General features: G+C 38.4%; 1 protein-coding gene across 1 annotated transcript in view; it reads left to right on the top strand.

The window, feature by feature from the left end:
• Window positions 1–22,168, top strand: part of Rrp5 (Ribosomal RNA Processing 5) — a 385,044-nt gene that overhangs the window by 265,691 nt on the left and 97,185 nt on the right. Inside the window, exons 15-16 of the mRNA XM_067156013.2 lie at window positions 16,017–16,217; window positions 20,576–20,704. Coding sequence (XP_067012114.2) covers window positions 16,017–16,217; window positions 20,576–20,704 — 330 coding nt within the window. The remainder of the gene's footprint in view (window positions 1–16,016; window positions 16,218–20,575; window positions 20,705–22,168) is intronic.

Genomic DNA, 22,168 nt, shown 5'->3' with positions numbered 1-22,168 from the left:
GAAAGCGTAAAAAAAAAAAAAAAAAAAAAAAAAAAAAAAAAAAAAAAAAAAAAAAAGTTTCTTTGAGTAACGTGAGTACTGGATAATGCAGGATTTTTACGTGATTTTATCAGGATGCTTGCGGGACCACGTAATTTGAACGAATAATCTCGGAAAACCTAGTTTCCGGGAATGGATAATCAAGGTTCCACTATAGTTAGGAAACCTCTTCCTAGCTTTGTCTCTCTAAGCTGTGTGTTGTACATTAATTGGATGACGCGGGTCTGTTTACTGCTTCCTCCTCTCCAGATGTGAGGCGGTGCTATTCCAATTACTGGATAAAGTTTCTGAACAGGTTTTTGTATAAGGCATCTCAGGCACAAACCTCACAGTTTCATTCACTGTGTCATCAACCTGTTTCCCATACTGGTGCAACATACTCTACAGCAGACACACATAAGGCCAGGGCTGAGGTTCTTAACCCTTTGAGGCCCAGTGGTTTCACTTTGAAACCACATTTTCATTGGCCTTGCTAACGCGGCCCACTGGTTTCAGACTGATACCAGCCGCGCGCGCAGCTCTGTAGAGTCCTCTAGCGTAGAGTGCGCACAACAGCAGGACTGTTAGATTGTTAGTGACTGACCTGATGCCATTGTTCCTAGTTGATGCATTCTGTGCTGTGGCTGTTCAAGCGTGAAGTAAATAAATTTTTATTCTGAGGTCTCAACCGTGCGTATGAAGATCAGAAAGTAATATATTTTGTATTACATATATCTTGGACTAGATTAAATGATTTTTGAGCATTTTAAAAATTGACTGTAGAGGCTTTGTACATAAATGTACGTGGTTTCAATTTGAAACCACTGGGACGCAGTGCATTTACAGCAAAATTTTCTAAAACTTTTTTTCTTTATAAGGTGTTGCTATGGAAGGTTCACGTTCTTTTAGAAGAGGCGTCCTCAACAATGAGTTAATTATTCAGATTCTTGATGAAATACTCAGTGATCCTGAATCAGAAATTTCAGATGTGGATAGTGAGAGTGAAGAAGAATTAGTGCTAGAAACACAGATTGTTATCACGTTGACGATGATGAAAATTCATCTGTGACACGTGGTGGGAATGTCAAGGAAGCTAACTTTGCTGATAACAATAAGTGTGTGAACAGTAGTTATAGCGAAGATAATCAACCTCACCGCACAATGTCATGGTGTGAAACATGCACAGTGGGACCTTGCCTGTTGAAAACCAAGAACTGCTTTGCATAGTTCCACAGAAGATTGTAAGTACGTTAGTTCAAAGTGTAACACATGCGATATGACAATTTGTTCATTGAAAAAAAGAACTGGTTTGAAAGTGACTTACAACAATGAATCATGTAACAGATGCATAGATTCCCAGTGGTTTCATTCAGAAACCACGTGGAAATTGTAACAATGGTCAATAAATCTGAAGTATTGTTGTTGATATTAATGTATTTCTAGTCCTCACTAGTAGATTTTCAGAAAAGGTATATTTTTATTTTCCGACTTTCATGTCATGGGCCTCAAAGGGTTAACGTGTGAGGGTTGGCACCTCAGTTCCTATTTGTCAACTTCCTGATGATATTTCAAGATGCTGCTTTTCCCCCTTATATTGGCATAAAGCTGTCTAAATGTCATATTACAATCTAGCATGGTATCCAGATATTTTGGTGTTTGGCAGTGTTGGGGACTGCTGCATCACCTCACGACTTCTTGTTCTCTTCTTGCTTGTCTGTTTCTTATTAGATGGAAGGTACTTACCTGTATTTTAGTTGAATTTGGCCTGAGATGGGGTTTTGCAGCATAGTAGAGGGAGAGTTCATCCAGAGCTTGCCTTAGTTTCTCCTTGACTTCTGGAAAACTTGAACGGACTGGTATGTTTTGGCAGTGGCTGATCATTGGTGTACAGTGTTCCCCATAGGACCATTTTAATGGTCACACTTTCCTGCCGTTTTTACAAACTGCGCAGCAAATGTGACCTAGATATGTGCTAATTACATATTCATACATATTTGAGTCATTGGCTTCTCCAAATTAAAACGTAAGTACTATAAAACTGTTCATTTAAGTGAAAAATCTTCATTATTGTCAGCATAGTTGCGTCAGTTACATTGGAGTTAAGATATTTTGCTACCAAGCATAATAGCCGCAGTCGCTTAAGTGCGGCCAGTATCCAGTAATCGGGAGATGGTGGGTTTGAGCCCCACTGTCGGCAGCCCTGAAAATGGTTTTCCGTGGTTTCCCATTTTCACACCAAGCAAATGCTGGGGCTGTACCTTAATTAAGGCCATGGCTGCTTCCTTTCACTTCATAGGCCTTTCCTATCCCATCGTCGCCATAGGAACTATCTGCGTCGGTGCGACACAAAAAAAAAAAAAATTGTTTGACTATCACATAGTTATAAATCTCATTATAAAACCGTATTGGATTTCAGAATAAGAAATTATTATATTAATGAAACCACCCTTCCAATACACAATGTCCTTTATATTTAGGATAAAACCATTTAATTACAAGTAGGGCATGTTTCGCTCAATCTTAGCGAGCATCATCAGCTATAGATAACATAATCCATGGTGGGTCAGGGCCCAGATCCTGGTATATATAACGAAAAAACGTCTAATATACATTGATAAAATACGAATTTTAACAATTTAAAAATAATCAATAAGATTATATTATGTCTATTAAAACAAATATTGATCATTAAAATTGCTAAAATGTAAACGGGAATGAATGACATGAAATGTTACTATAGCATGTAGTGGTTAAATATTCGTATAAATCGATGACCATACTAATCTTCGCTCAATTGCATTAGACTGTTTATGATTAAAAACAGTTATTCATATAAGGGTGAGCTCTTGTAATGAACTATGATGTTTTTTTTTAAATAAACATGATGTGGAATGCTAAAATCACATATATTGGTTGAAAAACGAACTGCACTGATGATAAAACGTCGTCTGGATCGGCGTAAATAACCTTATGGGACTTCCTCGCGTTGTGTTTCAAACATTATTTTGTGTAGTAGTGTGTTAATATTGGGCTTCTAATGGAGAACTACTGATCTCGTAGGTGAAATAATATAAATCGGGTGTATCCTGTAAAAAGAAGAAAAAGGAAGAATAATATGTGTGCCAGGTGCTGGAATTTAAAGGCTGTACTACTGTAAGGAAATAATAACAGAAAGCGCTTACCCGTGTGTGAATTGAGGGGAGATTAGACCCTTGGTTGTTTACTGAGGTTTGATGGTCACTGACTTGCTGCTACGTGTGTTGTACGAATGCGATCGTAGAGACAGGGAAGGTAGCGGGAAAGGGAAGGGAGGCGGGACGTTACACGAGTTGTCGGCCAATGGAGGGGATGCAGTACTAGGAGGCGTTGTAGGTGTGGCTACTGTTGCTGTTATTACTACAGGAGGATTGAAAGCATGTTTATAATGGAAAATCTTCATGAAATTATTAGCATTAATTCCAAAGTTAGTAATTAGATTGGGGATTTGCTCAATTAAGGGGCTATTAATGTCCGAGACGTCATTTAAATTACTATTTTTATTAAAGTACTGGTCCAAGGAAATGTAAGCATTTTCATACCCAGTCATTAGACTGCTTTTATTTACGTATTTGAGTATTTGCATATAGAGCAAACGCCTGAAAAGCCATACATCTAATTTTTTATCCAGTTTTTGATATGCTCTATTGGTGGAAAATATATATCTAATTCCCTCCATGGGAACTTAGAATTTCCATTCGGAATTGCTAGGCAGGCATTAATTTCCATTGTTGAGTCTTATCTTCCGTATGCAGTTATCAGACTGTGCCTCTTAAATAGGCTTCTGATAAGTTCACCTGCATACACCCCAGCGTCAGTGGGTAGGGTCTGACACATCCCACTCTGATGAGTCTAGTGCCAGACCTAAGACGAAACGCTGGTTAATAGATCAAACGCCTGAAAAGCCATACATCTAATTTTTGATCTGATATTTGCATATCTCCAGAATCATAGGCAAAATTAGATCGAAGAGTACAACTACATTAGTTCCCAAAAAAACAAAAAAAACGAATTTCGCTATTTTTACTTTCACCAACCCAGCTATTCACAATGTCACAAAACCATTAAAAAAGCACAATATTAACATTGCATACCGGACCCGCAACACCAACCGTAATATTTTTTTTCAATTCCAACTCCGTTAATACAATTTACGACAGATTCTCAAACTCGGGAATATATAGACTCAGATGCACACAGTGCAATTTTTCTTATATAGGGCAAACTGGCCGTAGCTTTAGAATAAGGTATTTAGAACATTATAATGCCTTGAAACACAAAAAGCATACCGCCATGAGTATTCATACGAGGGACACAGGGCATAATTTCAGTACTATCGATCGAGATATGCAAATACTCAAATACGTAAATAAAAGCAGTCTAATGACTGGGTATGAAAATGCTTACATTTCTTTGGACCAGTACTTTAATAAAAATAGTAATTTAAATGACGTCTCGGACATTAATAGCCCCATAATTGAGCAAATCCCCAATCCAATTGCTAACTTTGGAATTAATGCCAATAATTTCATGAAGATTTTCCATTATAAACATGCTTTCAATCCTCCTGTAGTAACAACAGCAACAGTAGCCACACCTACAACGCCCCCTAGTACTGCATCCCTTCCATTGGCTGACAACTCGCGTAACGTCCCACCTCCCTTCCCCTTCCCGCTACCTTCCCCGTCTCTACGATCGCATTCGTACAACACGCGTAGCAGCAAGTCAGTGACCATCAAACCTCAGTAAACAACCAAGGGTCTAATCTCCCCTCAATTCACACACGGGTAAGCGCCTTCTGTTATTATTTCCTTACAGTAGTACGGCCTTTAAATTCCAGCACCTGGCACACATACTATTCTTCCTTTTTCTTCATTTTACAGGATACACCCGATTTATATTATTTTACCTACGAGATCAGTAGTTCCCCATTAGAAGCCCAATATTAACACACTACTACACAAAATAATGTTTGAAACACAACGCGAGGAAGTCCCATAAGGTTATTTACGCCGATCCAGACGACGTTTTATCATCAGTGCAGTTCGTTTTTCAACCAATATATGTGATTTTAGCATTCCTCATCATGTTTATTTTAAAAATCATCATCATAGTTCATTACAAGAGCTCATCCTTATGTGAATAACTGTTTTTAATCATAAAGAGTCTAATGCAATTGAGCGAAGATTATTATGGTCATTGATTTATACGAACATTTAATCACTACATGCTATAGTAACATTTCATGTCATTCATTCCAGTTTACATTTTAAGCAATTTTAATGATCAATATTTGTTTTAATAGACATAATATAATCTTATTGATTATTTTTAAATTGTTAAAATTCGTATTTTATCAATGTATATTAGGCGTTTTTTTGTTATATATACCAGGATCTGGGCCCTGACCCACCATGGATTATGTTATCTATAGCTGATGATGCTCACTAAGATTGAGCGAAACATGTCCTACTTGTAATTAAATGGTTTTATCCTAAATATAAAGGACATTGTGTATTGGAAGGGTGGTTTTATTAATATAATAATTTCTTATCACATAGTGTCGTATGTGAGCGGTGTCTGTATTAGCGTGGAATAGCATGTGAGCATTCAATTCTGTATGACATCGTAAAGCCGTGTTGTACTCCACAGCAACCGAAGGGTAAGCTTGGGTGTTACATGATTATGAACGAACGATAGAACGCTAGAAGTTCAAAATAATCTGTTATGTCATGTTTGTAGTGATAATAATACTAAAATACTGTAGGTTCAATATTTTGCAGTTAATGTTTACCTGCCTGATATTATTGGTAATGCCTGGAGGGGTGTAGATGTTGTAAAGAGCTGGTGTAAAAACACTTCCCTGTGGTAAACCGTGCTTCTGATTTCTTCATCTTCTCCATTTCACATTCAGACTGACAAAGAAGACTGACAAAGAAGCTTCTGATACACTGAAAAATACCAATTAGTGAAGCCAGTTTGTAGTTCTTTATGTAATAATACACCTTCAACTGTTTTTTGTGATGTACAGTGTAATGGACAACTGTAAGGTCTATAAAATTAACTCCTACACTCTTCTTTTGCTCAAAACCGTCTTCAGTATTTGTTGTTTGAGGTTTAGAAATCTTCCAGGTTGAAATCCTACCCTTGCTGTAGGATAAGCTTTTCTTCAAGAAAATATACAATCCGATTGAGTATCATACATTGTAAAGATAGGTAAAGAGTTGCTGGAGGATTTAGTGGTTGCATCGTCTACCGGTTTCAAGATTTTAATGTAACATTCAGCCAGATCACATTCCTCAGTAGTTAGATTATTAATGTTATATTTTGCTGACCAGCTCTGCTGAAATTGCTTGTTTCTGGTCAAGTAACCTGTTCATATTATACTGTTCCAGCAAGTTTTACAATCCTGAATTCTAGTGGCTTCTTTCCAAAACTTTCTTGAATGGTATGCAGCCTGCATTAAGCTGGTGTACTACACTGTGCTTGCAGTGCCCTACAATACTCCAAGCTTTGAACATCGTTTATGAAAGTTCATTTTAGTATCTTTTAATGCCAATTGAATTGCAGTAGCAAAACATGTCGAATGCTTGAAATTATCGTTATGTAGAGAAAAAGAAAATTTTTGCACTTTTATTTTTTTTGCTTTGTTTCTAACACAAGAAATAGGCATAAGGCCATGTTCCTTTTATTTCCCATTCTGAAAGCATACTGCCGATTTTTTTTCTGAAATTTCTTCCACATCGTGTGATTTGACCATTGGATGGGTTGTAAAGCCTTGAGTAGACCCTGTGATGTTATTCGTTCATTTCTTGCAGTTTCCTTCTGGGGATTTTTTCACTACAAACGTTTTGGAATAATTTGCCATGAAAATATTGTATAATGAATTGTATATTTGGGTTTAGTAAAAAAAAAAACTATCTTCTTCTATACTGCAAGAATGAAGGCTTCCTGTTATCTATTCACCTATCATATTCATAACGTGTTGTACATTTTTGTCTTCATCATCCTATTTACTGGGCAAACCTATCATATTGCTAAGTTTTTTTGGGTATTGTTTATCTTGTGATTTATTGAATTTTCTGCTCTTCATAGTACCTCAAAAATATGCTTTGGTGATAAACCTGTGAATGTCATCTGAACAATGTTGTACTGACATTCAGAGTTTTTGAGGTTTTTAGCAAGAGTTACAAGTACCGTCTGTCCTATGATTTTTGGTGAAGTATTTCCTAATAACAGCCATTGTGGGTCGTTTAAACAGTTTGCTGAGGCTAGGATTGCATGTTGCTTCGCTAGTTTAATCTGGCAGCCTGGATCCAACTGTTACATCCCACAACTGGACTTTTGTTTCCCATTTTTTTGTTCAAGAGTCCAATAACTTTTCAGAAAATAAGTTGCTCATTCACACACATTACACAAAAACAGTGAACTGAATGCACATTCATGTGAGCAAAGATGAATGAGATTATGCATGACTCCATGTGCACCTTGCACTTTTTAAGGCAACACAGGGTATTTTGTTTTCAGTTCTGTTTCAGGGTTTCTTGGCCATGGAAGTCCTACCCATTTCCTTTTCTTCTTCTTCAGTCACTAATCAACCAATTTGGTGATCGACAGAAATATTATCAAACATGCTCATCAGCTGTTCATATACACTATCTGTAATGATCAATATTGTTTATATAGTTTGTAACTTTGCAAAAAGCTGTACTTGAGTTTAAGGATTTTATTGAGCTTGACAAAAACTTGAAAATAGAGTACTTGCGCAAATGTAACTTAAAACCTCTTCAGTCTGTTAAACACACAGGTTAAATATAAATATTATACTGCAACACAACGCCAAGTGTTGAGCGGCGGTAAATAACTAGACCCCCCCCCGAATAAGGGCTAACGGCTTCAGGCGGATGAGCCCCTTTGGGTGGGATGATGGTCCCCTCATTGTAGGAAATGACACTGGAACCCATCATCTGTGTTTTTGGCCCAACAGCAAAACGGACGGAGGAACCGTCTTTTTGTGGTTATCAATGGTTATGAAGGCGGATGAGGTCATGCCAGACGGACTGGCTGTGAAGGCGCAACTCAATGGTATTTTGAGTCTGCGGCAGTCCGTTACAGTCGTGGTACTAGAACCTGCATGTCACATTTCATTCGTGCCGCAGGGTATAGTTCCAAGATCATAGTGTGTGGGTCACTTCCTTGCACGCTGCGATTCACCTTAAACAAAATCCCGCTTGTGGCACTTTTTCCTACTCTCACGCCCTTCAACTCAAGCCTAATGGCTATGAGATAAGGATGGTGGAGGCAGGTTTTTGGGTGAAATTGGAAGCCTCTAGTTTGTACCTGTACGTTGGCAGCAGATGTGTGATGGTCGTCTTTGTGAGACCCCGTGATTACTCAGGAATTCAGTCCTGCATATGTGTCTGGGCAGGCCTATTTAGGATCATGGCTGCCCACCCTGAATGGGGAAGGCCTAGAAAATGTGGGCTAAACATCGGTAGTCACACTCTCGGCTGGCTGGGAGGCCGCACCTACGGGGTCAGCTCTTATGCGGTCGAAAAACAAAGATTGCCGAAACTTTGATTATAGGAACGTGGAATGTTCGAACCCTATTCGATTTGAAAAACAATAATAGACATGTGAGAAGAACGGCACTTATCACCCATGAGCTTGGACAAATGACATCGATATTGCTGCCTTACGTGAAACCAGACTGTCCAGTGAAGGTAAACTGACAGAGTTCAGCTCAGCTTACACAATCTTCTCGAAGGGAAAAGATGAGGGAGAACACCACATTCATGTTGTTGGATTCGCTGTGAAGACCACATTGGTGAATGTTTATCAGCTGACTCCAACTGCTGTCAGTGAAAGAATTATGACCCTCCAAATCCCACTCTGTGGAGCTAAATCTGACACTCATCTCCGCATATGCTCCCACCTTAGATGCTGATGTAGTAGCTAAAGACCAATTCTACAACCTGCTGAGTACTACCATCACCAAAGTACCACCAAGAGACAAACTCTTACTTCTTGGTGATTTCAATGCCAGAGTTGGTAAAGATGACCAATTATGGGGCAACTGGACTTGGCAACTGTAATGCCATTGGTCTACTGCTGCTTGGTTTATCTGCTGAACATGAACTGTTTGTTACTAATACTCAATTCTGCCTGCCTAATTGCTACAAGACCACTTGGATGCATCCTCGCTCAAAGCACTGGCACATCCTTGACTATATCATCACCAGGCAATGTGATAAAAAAGATGTCCTTGTTACAAGGACTGCAAGAAATGTCGATGACTGCTGGACAGCTCATAACTTCCATTTTTGCCGGTTCAGAATCTCAGTCTGTCGCAAACCAAAAAGATCCATCCACAACCTGCCCAGAAAGAAATTTGATACTTCTAAAATTCAAATTGAATCCATTGCTACAGATTACTGAAATGCAATCTCAACTGGCAAGACATCCAGTCAGCAGTAATAGTACAAATCAGAAGTGGGCCACACTTCAGAAAGTCATCACTGAGTCAGCTGAGGAAATGATTGGTTTTGTGAGGAAAAAAAATACAAGACTGGTTTGATGAAAATAATGAAGAAATTAAGTGTCTGATCAATGCCAAACAGGAAGTCCATCTATCCTATCTTCAAGATCCGTTTTCCAATTGAAGAAATCACATTTCTTGGAACTTAAAGGAAAATGTCAGGCACAGATTAGGGAAATCAAGAATAACTGGTGGCAACAGAAAGAAAGATGAAGAACTACAAAGACTATTTGATGCCCGTAACGTGCAAAACTTCTATGCTGGCATAAAGGAGATACTGTATATAGTCCAATTCGATCATCATCGGGGTCATTGAAGACTGCTGACAACTCCAGCATTTTAACTGATAATGGAAACATTTTAGAGCGTTGGCAGGAACATTTATCTGCACTTCTAAATAGTACCTCCAGTGTCCCTGAGGACTTTCTTCGTAATGTCCCTCCGCAGCCCCAACAACCATGGATGGCAGTTCCACCCACATACAGAGACTTCACCAAAGCACTCAATCAACTAAAACCAAGAAAGGCTCCTAGTCCTGATAACATCCCTCTGGAACTGATACAAGATAGAGGTATACCCTTGAAGACTAGACTTTTCACACTTATCCTCTTGATTTGGGAAACTTGAGAAGTACCCGATGACTTGAATAATGCTACCATCATAACTCTCTTCAAGAAAGGCGATCGTAATGTATGTGGGAACTACCGTGGTATATCGCTTTTGTCAACTGCAGGTAAAATTCTTGCAAGAATTGTATTAAACTGGCTCCAAGTTATCTCGGAGAGGATTTTGCCTGAATCTCAGTGTGGTTTCCGAACCTCCAGAGGCACAACAGATATGATCTGTGCTAGACAACTCAAGAAAAATGCAGAGAGCAACAGCAGCCTCTGTATTTAGTTTTCTATGATCTGGAAAAAGCCTTTGATTCACTACCAAGATCTGCTGTGTAGAAAGTATTGAGACATTTTGGATGTCCTGAATGTTATGTGGAATTGGTTCAAGCTCTTCATGATGGTATGTCTGGACAGGTTCTTCATGGTAAGTCAGTATCAGATTCGTTCCCAATCACTCATGGATTGAAACAAGGCTGTGTGCTTGCTCCTACACTCTTCACACTGTACATGGCTGCCATGCTGCATGAACCATCTCCAAACAACTTAGGCGTGGAGATTAAATTTTGTTTTGATGGAGGCCTTTTCAATCTGGCAAGACTCCGCTCACAAAGACATACTCTGGTTACACGGGTGACAGAACTGCAATATGCTGATACCACATCTGCTCTAACACTTGCTGAACTACAACAGTCAGTCAACTGCTTTAAAACTTCATGTGATCACTTTGGTCTTGTCATTAATGCGAAAAAAAAAAAAAGAAGGTACTTGCACAACTTGCCCCAGGATTAATTTTTCCAGAGTTCAGTACAACTTGCCCCAGGATTAATTTTTCCAGAATTCAGTACCTCCATCTTAGACATAACACTGGAGCAGGTTGATCACTTTTCATATCTTGGAAGCATCTTGTCTAAATGGTGTACCTGTGAACAAGATGTTGATAAAAGAATTGGGGCTGCTTATGCACCATTCGGATGGTTAATGCCCAGAGTCTTCATGAATAACGATCTAAAATTGCATACCAAACTCATGGTGTACAAAGCTGTTGTCATTTTCTCGCTACTGTATGGTTGTGAAACTTGGACACACTATTGCCGTGACATCAAAAAACTTGAGTGCTTCCACCAACAAAAAATGAGATACATCTTGAATATCAAGTGGACTGTGTGACCAACACTGCAGTTCTCGACAAAGCGCAGTTAAATAGCATTGAGGCAACAATCGCTCATCAGCTGAAATGGTTAGGCCATGTTCACCGCATGAGTGATACCAGGCTTCCCCGCCAAAATCTTTATGGTGAACTTTGCTCAGGCAGTAGACCTCATGGAGCCTCTCTTAAGTGTTTTAAGGACCAGCTGAGTAACATCATGGAGACAACTGGTATAAATACACAGCCATGGGAAGAATGTGCTGTGGACCGTTCACTGTGGCGGAGCACTACATTCACCACTGTAAAATCGTTTGGAAGAGAACGCCGCAGACATCAAGAGGCCAAGTGACAAGCAAGAAAACTCTGTCAATTACAACCCCGCCCTCCTGCATCCATTCAGTGTGTGGGCATATGTTTTATGCCAAGATTGGTCTGTTTAGTCATTGCGAACACATCCATAAATGAGTTGAGCTGCTCACTTTATTCAGGAAGAAGTTATATATACTCGGATCAAGTTACAGCTGATGATGACTACAACATACCTGTAAAAAAAACAATGCATTATTAACAAGGGATAAAAATACACACTAATATAATGCTGCCAAATACATAGAATTATTAACCATATGCAGCTGTTTCCCCTGTATTTCAACACATTTTCTTACTGGGCCATCCTTTTTTTTATGACAGTCACTTCATTCTATATTTTGCTGAAGAATAGCCTATGGCAATTTCTGTCCAAGCATTTATTTGCCTTTGTACGCGATCTGACAGGCATGTGCTGTCAGCCAATAGCAAGATTTTAATTTTCTCCTTCCTGATGTTTGATTTGAAAAAGTTATTCTTTTGTCGTCTCTTAAGCCAACTAGGTTTAATAATATGAATTTTGACTATAAACTGTTCCAAAAAATTATAATCACATCAACGTAAATATAGATACCCAGGATCAAGCAACTAAACTCGCGCAACTCTGCTATCTATCTATATACAGTCCTTCACAATCTGTGGAAATGAAAAGAAAAAAAGAAAAGAAAAAAAAGAAAGAAGAAAAAACAGCCTGTTTCCAATCATTCAACTGGGTCAGGAATGGAATGAATTAAGCCCCCATCTAGTGGCGAGCATAGGAATTGTGCTGGCTCCCAAAGCCGTCGCGCTCCTCTGGGGCAATGATTAATGACTGACAGATGAAATGAAATGATGTTGGAGAGTGTTGCTGGAATAAAAGATGACAGGAAAAACCGGAGTAGCCGGAGAAAAACCTGGCGCATCTCCGCTTTGTCCAGCAGTGAGAGGCCGGCGTGCTGCCGCCTGAGCCATGGAGGCTTCATTACAATCTGTGGCAGCTGTTTCTCCTGCATTTCAACACATTCTCCTACTGGCCAATCTCTTGTTATGACCATCACTTCATTCTTTATCCTGCTGAAGAATAGTGTATGGCATTTTCTGTAAGCTGCCTCTGTGGATCAATGGTAGAGTGTCGGCCTCCAGATCCCAAGATAACGGGTTCAAACCCAGCAGAGGTAGGCGGATTTTTGAAGGGCTGAAAAAAGTCCATACGACACTCCATGTCGTACGGTGTCGGCATGTAAAAGATCTCTGGTGACACATTTGGTGTTTACCTGACAAAATTAATTAAATCTCAGCCATAGACGCCCAAGAGAGTTTCGGTTTACTCGGTCTGCCATCTAGTGGGCCTAGAGTAAAACGGAACGTCGAAATTGACGAGCAGACAGCCAGACAGCGTCAACTTGAAATGTCTGCACACGGTAGCTGAGGCCATGCGATTGTTATTATTATTTATTTATTCTGTAAGCATTTATTTGTCTTTATACCCGATGTGACAGGCATGTGCTGTCAGCCAATAGCAAAACTTTAATTATCTCCTTCTTGATGTTTTCTTGAACATTTCAATGGATTTATATTTGAAGCTCTAAGGTTTTGCTTGAGACTGATTGTACCATTTTTGTATGTGTATGAGTAATGGAAAGAAACAAACAAGTTAAATCAAATCAAGATGTATGTTGATTGTGATCCTTTTCATGTTCTATCTCTCTCCCTATGTCGCCGCCAGTCGATAGGCTGGTTTGATGCTGCTCTCTATGCCACCCTATCCCCTGCTAACATTTTAGTTTCTACCTAACTACGACTACCTACACTTCCCTCAAACACAAACTGAACAAGTCCTGAGTGTCTTTAGATGTGTTCTATCATTCTATCTCTTCTTTTGGTCAAATTTAGCCAAATTGATCTCTCACCAACTCCATTCAGTATCTCTTCATTCATGATTCGATCTACCCATCTCACCTTCATCATTCTTTTGTAACACCACATTTCAAAAGATTCTGTTCTATATTTTTATCTGAGATTGTTATTGTGCATGTTTCACTTCATACAATGCCACCCTCCAGATGAAAGTCTTCAAAACCATCTTTCTAATTCGTATATCAATGTTCGAAGTGAGCAGTAGTCTCATTTTTAAAGAGTGAAAAAATGTAATTTGGCACTCCATGTTTTGTGATGTTGGCAGGTATGTCTCTGGTGGCTTATTTGGTGTTTACCTAACAAAATGCTGTCAATAATTAAAAGCTCAGCTATAGATTGCCCAACAGAGACTTGTTTTGTTACGAAGGTATAATAAAATTACCGGTATAATAGGCAGACCATTAAATGCTCTTTACGAACCCTTGCATGGTTTTTAAAAAAAGAATTGTACTACAAATAATAATAATAATGATCATAATAAGGATAGTAACAACAATGATAATACTGAGGGAACACTAGGAGTAAAGCAGCTTAAGGGGAAGTGCAACGTGTCATTGGCCTGACCAGGGTGAGAGGCGTGATGTAATGGAAGTTCAGCAGACTGGCAGTCAGTTGGATTCAAGCCAATGAAAGAGAGCAGTTTTTCAAACTCCTCGCATTGTATGCTGGAGTGGAGACAAAGGAGAACTTCTTTAAGATAAGTTCCAAATTTTAAAGTCGTAGCTGTTTGTACAGAAATAAACATAAATATTTCCAAATATTGAGTGTGACTTGGTACAATTTGATTATGTTCTTTTAAGAATGAAACGTGTCATTCCTTGTTTAACCCGTTGACATGTGCACCTAAGGACAGTCAATAGAGTGCGCACGGCATTTGCCGTTTGGTCCCACAAGAGGGAGCACGACATTTGTCGTTTTATTTAAATCTAAGAATTTCATTTTTGTCCGTATTGAACTGAGAATGGAAGATGGGAAAACTTAAAAGGGTCCACCTTTTCAATACAAAAATGTTATAGTTTATTTATAACATATATTTGCACTTGGAACTAGTTTCGATGCTGTTTGGCGTCATCATCCGCCAAAATGTGGGAAATAGGCTAGCATGTAGACATTTATATTACACAAGGCGTTACATTAAACAATACACATCTTACAAGGAGATTCGTCCCTGTTTTTATCTCCTTGTAAGATGTGTATTGTTTAATGTAACGCCTTGTGTAATATAAATGTCTACATGCTAGCCTATTTCCCACATTTTGGCTGATGATGACGCCAAACAGCGTCGAAACTAGTTCCAAGTGCAAATATATGTTATAAATAAACTATAACATTTTTGTATTGAAAAGGTGGACCCTTTTAAGTTTTCCCATCTTCCATTTGTCGTTTTAGGCTAATATTAAAAACTTAATTGCTTACTGATGTAATATGACAACTGGCGGCATATTTTGGAACTTCTTCAATTATTCGAATAGTGTTGAATAGTTCTGTATGGTGGTGATCTCTGACAGAAATGCGTATACTCCCTACGGTGTAAGAGTTTGATGCGCCATTAGCCTACAGGTTACCGCAGTGTTATGATTGCCGCCGATGTGGATAGTTGTTTGTGCTCTTCGTAGCTGTAAATATTTTTGGTTTTTGTAAATGTAACTGTGGATGTTTCTTCTTTAGTAAATTATAAGTGATGCTATGGAGTTTCTGGACACAAGTGATATTATAGATGAACTAAATAGAGATATTAGTGAAGGTGATAAATTAAAAAAGTTTTGAAATGACAGTGTTTTCTCAATCTAAAATGTCTTTTCATGTGTCTCAAAGTCTCTCAAAGTTGTAATAAATAAGTTTATTGTAATTATTTTTTTTTAATTCTTACTCCCCAGAGGTTGTTTACCGGTCAAATATGTTCAAATATGGCATATGCCGTGCACTCGTCAAAAGGTACTTTTATTCTTCATTTAATAATGTGTTTTCTTTACAGCTGTGTTATAGTGTAATATTTATATTGAACTTGTGTGTTCGACAGACTGAAAAGCTTTTAAGTTGTATTTAACTGAGTCGACACTGGAAAGTATGGCTTCCTTCTTAACAAATTATTTGTCCAGTCAGGCAAATTACGAAGCCAAAAAACTCAAGTCGCTTAAAAATCAAACTCATGAACATTGATTAATCTATTGCTTTTAATAAGTTGCATTCAACAGAGATCTCTTTCTCTGCCAACTGGTGGAGTAAAATGGATCATCATAATTGACACGTGGGCAGTCCAGATGGCATTTAATCAAAATGCCTTCATTCTGTAGTTGAAGCCATAGACGATCAGTGATCTATGGCTTGATATATTTCTACTTGAATTTGACATGCTATTTTCTTGAAGGTCATCACAAATAATTTTCTTTCTTCCTTGCAGAAAGTTAAGAAAAAGAAGAAACTGACTCCTGCTGAAAGGCGTGAGCTTGCTCGGTTGGAAGAGAAGCGCCTGAGGGAAGTGGAACAACAGCTGATGGACTCGGAAAGAAACCCACAGTCTGCCGATGACTTCGATCGCCTTGTATTGGCATCTCCTAACAACTCCATGTATTGGATCAAGTATATGGCTTTCCATCTTCAGGTAAAGAATCTAGAAAAAAAAGACAGGAATTAGAAACTTGCATTCCTCTGGAGAGACCTAATTCGTTTCCACAATTCTATCACTGTGTTTATTGCTCTGTTTTTGGATCCTCAGATTATAATTTGTGTATAATTTGATACTAGCTATGCAAGTAAAAATGATTTCAGTTTTTTCCGATCACATTCTGATATGAACAGTGTGTTTACAGACTGATTGTTCACTCACGCAATGGGTATACAGTGCTATGTGAGTCTGGTCTGCTTATTCTTAAAGAACTGCTGCTGTTTGCTATTTCTTCAGTTTCAGATCATTTGTTTTATCCTCTAATCAAATCAGTTTTCATCTTCATATTTTTCCCTAGTTAACTATTTAATCTTGGTCCGTGGTGTTGTTTCTGTCATTGTATACTAGTTTATTATCTTCACCATTGTGGTTTGATTTTATAATGGCCTGTATTGACTACAATCTCTACTCCAATAAATATACGTTTGATAATTAACAATCAGCCTTGTCAGTACTTAGAGTTGTTTAATTATACATCATACATGTTTTGAGGACCTTACTCTCCTCTTCCTCAGCGGTTTTTTTTTCTCTCACTACCAGTTATCTCTTGAACTTTTTTATAATATATCAGACACCAAAGTTCTAATGTGTGTCATTATTAAAATAATATATATCCTAAATGTCATAAAAGAACACTAAAACTACACTATTCTATTTACAATTTTCTAAAAATATCATCCTTGTCTATTACCTAAGAATACAATCAATTTATTAAAATTAGTGTCTCATAAAATTTTTACTAAAATCTTCCAATTCAGAGATCATGTCAGTTAAACTTTGCTGGTATTTCCCTCTGTCCTCGATAAAGATTGTAGTAAAATTTTTATGAGATGCTGATTTTAATAACTTGATTGTATTCTTATGATATTTGGGATTTATTTTATTTTAATTATGACACATATTGGATTTCTATTAAGAGATGTTTAGAACTTTGGTGTTTGATATGTAATAAAGAGGTCCAAGAGATAATTGATAGTGAGAGAGAAAAACCAGTGAGGAAGAGGACAGTAAGGTCCTCAAAACATGTACAGTGTATGAGGTGACAAAAAAAAAAAAATAATAATTAATTAAACAATTCTTTAAGTATTGACAAGACTGATTGTTAATTATCAAAGGTATATTTATTGGAGTAGAGATTACATACCAGATCGCCATCGATGAGCAATGGCCGAGTGGCCCAGTGCGTGGTCCTGAGAGCTGGTATACCAGTTTTTATGAGATAAAAGTGAGCATTTTGGACATTTTTCTGTTCCTCCTCCTGCTCATGTGGCTAGGACTACCCAGTCTACTGTGGTCCAGAAACTGTTATAGTGAGAGTGATCACTGGGTGTAGGTATAAGTAAGAATGTTAGCAGTAAGCCACAGACCTATATGAATGATAGAATCCCACTTCAATTGATGAGCAGGGACACCTTGGAAAAAACTTAGGAAAATAAACAGAATTTGCTGGGATGCTTATCAATATTAATGGGGCTTCTGGAAGACACAGAGTAGAAGTGGCTGAATCAGCAAAGAAGATAGGTTTACATGTTTTAGATTATGAGGCGTTCTTAACATGTAACTTGACAGCTTTTCAGTCTTTCGACACTGGAACATATGGCTTCCTTCTTAAGAAAGTGTTCTTAGCAGATGTTGAAATGCGAGGGGCAGAGTGTGAGGTGGGATCATTCATTATGAAAGCTATATCACACATAATGGTTTCTGTGAGGCACGTAAATGAATTAATGTTGTGGAGATTTGGTTGTTGCAGGAATTAGAATGGAAACCATCTTGGTATATTCAAAGTGTAGACAAGTTTTATGAAGAACCAAGACATGCCATAGTTGGGATTAACAGAAAGGACAAGATAGTGTTAATGGGCGACTTCATCACAAGAATCGGCAATGAAACTGAAGGATATGACAAAGTAATGAATGTGGGGGAAATTTTGGAAGCTAGCTGGGCTGTGTGGCCTAGACTATAGGGCGCTAGCTTTCTGAGCTCAAGTTAGTGGGTTCAATCCGGACTCAGATATGTCAGCCTCCTATTGGTAAATTTACTGGCATGTTAATGAACTCCTGCCATTCTGGCTTATTGAGATACATTCTGTTGTTATTGACGTCCTCCAGTGTCCTTCCCTGATCTGCAATGTCCGTCCAGCGGGTTCTTGGTCTTGCCAACATCCGTTTCCCTGCCACATGTCGCTCCAAGTTAATGTATGCCGTCCTTGTTGGCTCCATCCTCATTACATGCCCAAACCACCTCAGTCTGGACATACTGACCTGATCTAACAATGGTGTAACAATCCCAGCTTCCTTCCTAACCACATCATTCCTTAAATTGTCCAGTTTGGTTTTTTGAGTTGTGGACCTAAGGAACTTCATCTCGAATGCCTGCAACCTTGATTAGTCTTTCTTAGTGAGGGTGCAGGTTTCAATACCATAGGTTAAGATTGGTATGAAGTACTGATGAACATCACCAGCTTTGATTTTGTTGGTACTTTGGTATCCCAGAGGAGTGTTCATACTTGCTGGTAAAAGTGAGAGCTCTTTTGCACTCTGTTTGCCACCTCCTTTGTGGCTAGTGTATCTCGAGATATTACACTGCTGAGGTATGTAAAGCTTTCCACAGTTTCTAGTGGATGGTTTCCTAGCATGATGTTCGGTGGTCGTGCCATCACTACTATTTTGAGTTCGCTTATCTTGAGATTGAACTCCTGGAACTTAACCTTCCTGTTAAGGTTACTGTACTTCTTCTTCAGTTTCTCCCCAGACCATAACATCATCAGCGAAGGCCATTGCATTTAGTTCACCAGAGGTTTTCTTGATGTTCTTCATTATGTTATCCATGATGGGGATAAACAATAATGGGGATAGTGCACTGCCTTGTTGGACTCCACTTTCGGTCTTGAACCAGGATGAATGTCCATCACTCAGTTGCACACAGCTGGTATCGTTCTCATACAGCATGTGAACTTTCCTCATCAGTCCCTCTGGCACATTCCTTTTTCTCAGGCATTCCCATATCTTCTCTCTTGCAATGCTGTCATATGCCTTCTCATTGTCAAGGAAAACAATAAACAGATCATCTCCTTTTCCTCAATGTTTTCCCGCTAACATACGGACACTGAAGATAAGGTAAGATGACTCGCAATCTGCTCTCTTAAGATTTTCTCAAGAATCTTAAGCCCATGAGAAAGGAGTGTTATTTCCCGGTAGTTGGAGCATTTTCGGTGATTTATTTTCTTAAACGGGGGGATAATGACAGCCTTGCTCCAATCAGTAGGTATCTTGCCATCTTTCCAAATTGCATTGGGCACTCTGTGTAGGCACTGTAAACCCTGGACTCCTGCTGCTTTAATCATGTCCATGCTGACTTCATCGATTTCTGGGGATTTCCCTTGCGGCATCTTCTTAAGGGTTGCTTCTGTTTCTGCCCATGTAATGGGAGGTTCCTCTGTGCAGGTTTCAACAGGTAGTGCTTTTGTTTTCTGATCTGCTTTGTCCTTGTTCAATAGGTGATCAAAATGATTCCTCAGAACCTCTCTGATGTCCTCTTATTTCCTAGCCAGGTTTCTATTAAGATCCTCAATTGCTTTCATGCTTTCAACTGAATTCCTTTTGTTTTTCATCACTCTGAACAATAGTTTCATATTGCCTCTGCTGTCTTCCTTCAGTTTTTGAGTAAATTTCTCCTAGCACTTTATCTTCTCCTCTTCTACTACTCGTTTAACTCTCAATTTCTTATCCCGGTAAACTTGCTCGAGGTCTCTGATCTTCCCCTTGTCCCCTACTTGTTCTGGCTTGGATTTCTCTCTATCTCGTTCTTTTTGTGCTATGTTCCTCTCCTTTATTGAGGATCTTACTCTTTCATTCCACCAGGGTGTCTCTTTTTCCCTTACTCTCGCACTTGTCTTCCTGCAGACCTCTATTGCTTCTTTTATCAGGGTGTTTTTAAATCTTGTCCACTCTGCCTCACCACTCTCCACTTCTTCTGTAGGCAGTTGTCCTGTTATACGGTCCTGATAGTTGGTCTTTTTCCAATCTGTTGTAGTTCCCACACCTTAATCTTAGGTAATGTTTAAACATTCAAAAGAAAATTAAAATGCTGGGGTTGGGATGCTTTTTAAGCTGTAAAGCTAAAGAGTTTGATAAAATAGTTATAGTACTCAATGTGTTAATGAAAGAATAAATAGGTATTAATCTGGTAACAATGTGTTACATTTTGGTGGTGTTATTTGTGTAGTCTGTGAATTTATGTGACCTATGTTTTCCAGCCTGAAATTTATCTTCTGTTATTCTTTTTGTCTTTTCCAGGCTACTGAAATTGAAAAGGCACGAGCAGTTGCAGATCGTGCACTGAAGACCATTTCTTTCAGAGAGGAGCAAGAGAAGTTAAATGTGTGGGTTGCGCTACTCAATTTGGAGAATCTTTATGGAACAAAGGTTAGCAAATTACTCTCATGAGTCAGAAATAAGAAGGGAAATGACCGTACAAGGTTATCCACTCCATGTTAGTAACATCATATTATCTGCTCATTTTTCCATTTCAGGAGGACTTATTTCAGCAGACATTTTCAGTAGTTACTTGACAATCTCCATTTATAGGTTTATGTGTCTGATGTTGTTGTTGTTGTTGTTGTTATGTCTTGCTTTTTTTACGTCTTAGTATGGGTGAAATGTTGTGTAGTGTAATACACTCCGGAAGAAACATTAGACAATAGTCAAATTTTTATTAGGCATTGTTGATTTATACAGTTAATTTGTACTAAATATTTGGAATGATGGGATTTAAAAAAAATCCTTGATTTTTTTTTTTTGTTTTTTTTTTTTTTGTGATACAACAAAGGGAAAGTAATAGATAGGAAATAGTGAGTTATGGAGCAATGCTACTGTGCAGTTCCTAGCTCTTCAACCCTGGCCAGTAGGAAAAGTTGGAGTGGAAGAAGCTAATTTAGATTCAGGAAACAGAGTCTCAATTGTTAATGTGGATAATTCAAATGTCTTCTTCCCAAATTCTAAGCTTCTGTAGAAAGTTGGCTGAGCGACTGGATCAAATGAACATTAGACATTTCGAAAAATGGATGAATGAGAAACTTCTGCAAAATCTATTGCAAAATTCAGTGATTGTGATACCAGTGTTTACCAGTAAACAAGCTACCATCTATGTATTCTGTGAAGCACAAGATGGCGTATAGCCTCTGGAGAGGCCTGTTGCAGGTTGATGCCCTATGGGCAAACTGCATATCTGCGAGGATAGGGCTCTATCTTAGGTGAATTCTAATGTTAAAGACGACACAAATACAGTAGAAGTCTGCTATAGCGAGAATTCATAATAGCAAAAAATGTACTCGCTATAGAGGACTGTTGTTATATCCGATTTTTTGTAAAAGTCTGGAAAACCCGTATACACATTAAAATCGGTATGAAACGGCAATCAGTTTGTTCAAAACTTGCGTTTTGACGGATGATACCCACACTACGGCTCACTTGTTTGTTGTTTTTCGAAACCTGATACTATGTGAAAGTGTATGTTTAATTTCATCTAAGACTACCCTGAATGCAATATGACCTCCACTTTTTCCTTCAAAAATGTAAATCAGGCCTAAAAAGTATTTTGTAAAATCATATGTTTAGACTATCTTTGTCTTCATGCCAGTGCTGAACACTGGCTTTAGTTATGCCGTATTTTTTTGCGGCTGCATTATTATTCTTTATTTCCGTGGGTGTGAAAATGAAAAATGAAAACTGGCATCGTATTATTGAAGAGAACCCGTTGAAAATTTGCCGGCAATATCTATTCCACGTGTCTCTACAATACGACGATCCATCAGGAAAATATTCTTGCTGTCTCTAAAACTGTTACTTTTACTCAGCGTCAGCTACAACCGGCCGCGACACGCACGCCTC

The sequence above is a fragment of the Anabrus simplex genome, chromosome 1 (assembly GCF_040414725.1).
Source record: "Anabrus simplex isolate iqAnaSimp1 chromosome 1, ASM4041472v1, whole genome shotgun sequence".
Taxonomy (NCBI): domain Eukaryota; kingdom Metazoa; phylum Arthropoda; class Insecta; order Orthoptera; family Tettigoniidae; genus Anabrus; species Anabrus simplex.
The sequence above is the reverse complement of the archived record's forward strand: the minus strand, read 5'-3'. Positions and strand labels throughout refer to the sequence as shown.